The sequence below is a fragment of the Corella eumyota genome, chromosome 3 (genome assembly GCF_963082875.1).
Source record: "Corella eumyota chromosome 3, kaCorEumy4.1, whole genome shotgun sequence".
NCBI lineage: Eukaryota > Metazoa > Chordata > Ascidiacea > Phlebobranchia > Corellidae > Corella > Corella eumyota.
This window is the reverse complement of record NC_137492.1, coordinates 4,810,088-4,815,547: the sequence shown is the minus strand read 5'-3', so window position 1 is coordinate 4,815,547 and position 5,460 is coordinate 4,810,088. Positions and strand designations below refer to the sequence as shown.

General features: G+C 32.5%; 1 protein-coding gene across 1 annotated transcript; it reads left to right on the top strand.

Annotated features, from left to right (window-relative positions):
- Window positions 1-1,333: 1,333 nt before the first annotated feature.
- LOC145745829 (actin, muscle-type) lies at window positions 1,334-4,718 on the top strand. The gene is made up of 8 exons (XM_082563997.1): window positions 1,334-1,449; window positions 2,411-2,555; window positions 2,845-3,060; window positions 3,215-3,323; window positions 3,419-3,580; window positions 3,818-4,009; window positions 4,167-4,286; window positions 4,373-4,718. Exons 2-8 carry the CDS (start codon window positions 2,424-2,426, stop codon window positions 4,576-4,578), a joined length of 1,137 nt encoding a protein of 378 aa, XP_082420123.1. The 5' UTR covers window positions 1,334-1,449; window positions 2,411-2,423; the 3' UTR covers window positions 4,579-4,718.
- Window positions 4,719-5,460: the final 742 nt, after the last annotated feature.

The window sequence follows — 5,460 nt, the reverse complement described above, 5'->3', positions numbered from 1 at the left end:
CACGTGTTTACACCTACAGTCACGTGTTTACACCTTATCTCTATCACGTGGGCTGTACCATGTGACTTGTTAGTTAAAATGTATTGAATTGTGTTGGTATTCGTGATACGGGGTTGTGACGATTGTACTTATTCTTACCCAATAAAATACTGTAAATATTACTACGCCCTATGACAGAAAAAATATCACATTACACATAAATAAATAAATTATTGTTAGGAATGGGTTAAATTTACAAAACAGCTGTTTTAAAATGGCCATTTATCAGAAAAAAACACTACATCAAAGTTGTCCAAAATATACTACAAATTGGTATGTTTATTATATAACAACATAAAACTAGTTTTAGCATTGTTCAGATGACTTTTAAAAGTGATGTCATAGCTAGCTAGACCTGTTAGATTTCATAACCAAAAAATGAATTTAAATGGGCAATAGTAAGCTAAAACCTAATTTAGTATAAGCAAAGCATTTCCCAGAAGAAAAACGTCATCACTGAGTTACAAATATAGACTGCTGCAGATCTGTCGACGTGTGACGAAAACGTTGAAGTATTCCCATTGGACTACGGCATTGCACACGCTTAATTATTATGTCATAGTGCTACTACCCCGTTACTCATATTTGGTAAGATCTAAAATCAAAAAGAGTTCGTAAAAAAAATTGTCTTAAGGTTCTGTTGAAAATAAATAAACTTTTATAAGTATCTATGGCATGTATTAATTTTAAATTAATCTTTATATTGTCTTAAAGAGAGTGAGCTTTATTAATTGCATTGTTTTTCATTTTTTTTATTCCACAAAAAAATTATAATATTTTACTAAACCTTCTATTACAATATATTTGCAAGGATAAACTAAATCAAACACCCTTTTATTATTTTAATATTCCCATTAAAAAAAGACTTATAATATTGTAAATATTACAAATTATCAATTTTTATTTAATTACCATTTTTACTGTAAATAATAATTTTTACAGTAAATGGAAACTTTTAGAAAGGTGGCAATATTTTAACCTTACTATCTAAATTACTTTTTTAAATAATAAATAAATAGCTGAACCCATTTAACAGTACTCTTTCCTTCTACAATTTCCAAAGAAAGGTAACGCCCATCATAAATCACACAAGCCAAATCGACCCCTAATATGGCCCGGGAAAACTTGCAGGCCTGTTCCTTATTTAACAAATGTGCAGGCGTAGTAACTTTTAAAGTGCGTCTGCTTATCAGTCGATAGCGTCTATTTAGATTCCCAATCCCGGTACCATATTAGGAGTGGGAAAGTGACGTCACAAGTAAAGTAGTAGAGTCCCCAAGGATGCTGGTATGCAAGCCAAACAGCCGCATAACGGTATAAATTGTTGGGCCTGGTAGAAATTCTTCGCAGTCAGCAATTTAGCTAAGAAGCATTAAGAGACTTTTGATTTCATCGCTCTACCTTCCAAAGGTTGGTTAACTATTTTAAAACTTTGTTAATTTAAATGGAAGAAATACTATTGTGTTTTTATTATTAGGAATTTATCATTCTGTACATTTTTTATTTAGTTGACTATAAAGTTTATTGGTATATTTTAGATTTTTTTTAAAGTATTATTTTTAAATTAAATTATTTTTTCTCTATTTGTTCAAATTAAATGACATTTTTTTGAAGGCTAAAATTATTGGTTTTAATATTTTTTATAAAAATTAAATAGCTATAACCAAGTAAAATATTAGTTAACTTTTAACTGTAGGGCCTATTTGCAAAATGAATTTTGTATTTAAAATTGTCAAAGGTCAAGTTATTTTTTGCCAAAGCCTAACATTTTTATGTTATGTTTAATAATATATAACCTTACACCCTAGTAATAAAATAACCTTAATTTATTGTATCTATATATAATTTTGCCGGTTAACTTATTGGTATTGGCATACGGAAATAACATATCCATATATGGCGCGCTGTATCACATATCCAGCTGCTGTCATGGGTCCTTATCAAAGAAAGATAAGTGCCATGATTTAAGCTGATGCAATACAGACTAAATTCCCCAATGAGATACCTTGATAAAAATAGAAAACATTGGCATGAAATAATAACCGCGCGGTGTCAGTATTAAGGTGGAACTTACATAGTTTAAGAGTCTAGCAAGTAATATTTCAGCGAAATAAATATTTAACGAGTAATAATTTAAAAATACAAATTTATTTTTAACTTTTATTAAAACACTGTATTTACTAATCTTTAAACAAAGATAAGGCTACTACTAAGTCTTAAATAAAGGATAGGTTATACAAAAAAGGAAGCATGATTGCAAAGCAATAACAAGTTATAAGAATAACCTTTCCCATTTCTTAAAAACATTTATTTTTAAATCGAAAAAAAATTAATTTTAAATTTTACCTTTTTTAATATTTTTTAATAACAGAACACATATCACAATGTCCGACGAAGAAGAAGAACAAACCGCTTTAGTATGCGACAACGGATCAGGTTTAGTCAAGGCCGGATTTGCTGGTGACGATGCACCAAGAGCCGTTTTCCCATCTATCGTCGGTCGCCCGAGACATCAGGTACACCATGTTTTATTATTGTAGTATATATATCTTAGTATATTTCCTTAGTTGCAAAATTTTATAAGATAATTCAAAAAAGGCAAAGTTCATATTAAAAAGCTTATTGTACGCTGTTACCCTTATTTTTGATCCATTTTTCATAAATGTGGCCTATTTTTATCTATTTTTTAGTAATATGGCCTATTTTTATCCATTTACATAAATTTGGCAATATTTCTTAAGTGAATGATATTTTTCCAAGCATGAACTCTTCTGCATTTATTTCACATGTACATATTTCTTTTAGGGTGTCATGGTCGGTATGGGACAAAAAGACAGCTACGTCGGTGACGAGGCACAGAGCAAGAGAGGTATCCTTACCTTGAAATACCCCATCGAGCACGGAATCATCACCAACTGGGACGACATGGAAAAGATCTGGCATCACACCTTCTACAACGAGCTCCGAGTTGCCCCAGAAGAGCACCCAGTACTCTTGACTGAAGCCCCACTTAACCCCAAAGTAAGTTTGACACATTTATAGTGGGTTATTTAGAACGGTTTTAACCAATTAGTTTTAGTTAAAAATACTGTCTGGCACAAATGAAATGCTATTAGCTACATTTGGTGTTATAATTTTCTTATTAATTTACTTTATTAAAATTTTATTTTACTAGGCCAACCGTGAAAAGATGACCCAAATCATGTTCGAAACCTTCAACGTACCAGCCATGTACGTCGCCATCCAAGCTGTACTTTCCTTGTACGCCTCTGGCCGTACTACCGGTAAGTTATTATTAAAACAAGATTAAATTTGTTGCTGGAGCCATAAAAAGGTGGCCTAATTTAAGGAAGCCTGTTAAATAAAATTATCTTTTAAGGTATCGTCCTTGACTCTGGAGATGGTGTTTCCCACAACGTCCCCATTTATGAAGGTTACGCACTCCCCCACGCCATCATGCGATTGGATTTGGCCGGTCGTGACCTTACTGACTACTTGATGAAAATCTTGACCGAAAGAGGCTACTCTTTCGTCACTACAGGTAAAAACACCGCTTTAAACTAGATCATTTTTTCTCTAAAAAAAGACAAACAATTTTTTAGGGTACTTGATAAAAAAATATAAAATTGTTTAGGCTTCTTGATAAAATACTCAAACGTATATCTTTGTTACTTCTAACCAAAAAATGTAAATTATAAACTGAAAATCCTTTCCAAAATTTGGCATTTTTTTTAACTTTATACAACAACTTTTTTAACCGTAAATTTTCGAATGCTAGCCGAGCGAGAAATTGTTCGAGACATCAAAGAGAAATTGTGCTACGTCGCCCTCGACTTCGAGCAGGAGATGGCAACCGCCGCCTCCAGCAGCTCCCTTGAGAAGAGCTACGAGCTTCCTGACGGTCAAGTCATCACCATCGGTAACGAAAGATTCAGATGCCCAGAAACTATGTTCCAACCATCTTTCATCGGTAAGTGTGACGTTACGCCGTCTGTAGACCACGTGGTGACGCAATTTTTTGTCTTAATTTATCCTCGATGTGTAAGTGTGCGCTATTTCAAATGGGAAAGTTTTTGCCGTTTATTTAATTTTTCCTAAATTTTTGATAATAAATTTCTCTCCAACAGGTATGGAATCTTCCGGAGTTCACGAGACCACTTACAACTCCATCATGAAGTGCGACATCGACATCAGAAAGGATCTTTATGCCAACAATGTCTTGTCCGGAGGCACTACAATGTACCCCGGTATGCATTTAATAAATTTAATTTTTTGACGAAAATAATTACCCAAAATTAAATTTATTTTTTTAACCATTTATTTACTTTTTTAGGTATCGCTGACAGGATGCAAAAAGAGATCACTGCTCTTGCTCCAAGCACCATGAAGATCAAGATCATCGCTCCTCCAGAGAGGAAATACTCCGTCTGGATCGGAGGCTCCATCCTTGCATCCCTCTCCACCTTCCAACAGATGTGGATCACCAAACAAGAATACGACGAAGCTGGTCCATCCATCGTCCACCGAAAATGCTTTTAAATTAATGATTGTTTTTAATAAAGTCATAGGATTCAGAATAAATGTTATTTCACATTATTTTTTTGTTGGATTTGATTAGGGATAAAAGAATGTAAGTGTTATGTTATATATTGCGCAAAATAAAAATAATTTAGGCTTGACGAGTTTGGTGTTTGTGAAACTTGGGACATTGGTTTAAAGTAAAAAAATAGTAATTTTTGAAATACTGGTTCAAAAAAAACTTTCATAAGTTATTTACCAATTTGTTAATTTTAAAAATTCTTGTATATTTCTATGCTCATTTTTTTACATTTATTCCTTTTAAAATTTTTTTACAAAAATTCAAGTAAAAAATGTTTAACTTTTTGGGTCAAAAATGAGGTAAATATTTTTCGAAAACGGACACATATTTATTGGTATACAAAATAATGGACCCACGTCAAATAACAATATATGTGGTTCTCTTAGCCTTTAAGTACCTCTCGCTTATTTTTTGTTTTCAAAATAGTTTTTTGACAATAAGGGCACGATTTTGTATACAACAAAGAATATATCTGTGAACTAATATATAGTATATGCGTATACGTGATAGCGTTCTACCAAAAGGTTAGAGTTCAAGGTCGTTAAAAATGTTTGAAAACAGAAAAAAAATCTGCAAATTGATAAAACACGTAAATAAATTTTCGCTTTCTTATTTCACGTCTCATTAGGTTTATGAGCTGCGCAAATTGGTTAAGTAAATGCTATATAAGCCTACGTACACTCTTTAACATTTGCCCACCCATTTCTACACGACTCATTACCTGCCTTTAAACCCATTACTCTTTAGCAATTTCAAATGCGGCAAAATGTCAAAGTCGTATAAACCAAAGCAATAAAAATCGATAATTGCAAGTTACGTGG

Coding starts and splice junctions, on each gene's coding strand:
- LOC145745829 (XM_082563997.1), top strand. CDS start 2,424: ATGTCCGACGAAGAAGAAGAACAAACCGCTTTAGTATGCGACAACGGA. Junction 4,010..4,166: donor GTTCCAACCATCTTTCATCG/GTAAGTGTGACG, acceptor TCTCTCCAACAG/GTATGGAATCTTCCGGAGTT. Junction 4,287..4,372: donor AGGCACTACAATGTACCCCG/GTATGCATTTAA, acceptor TTACTTTTTTAG/GTATCGCTGACAGGATGCAA.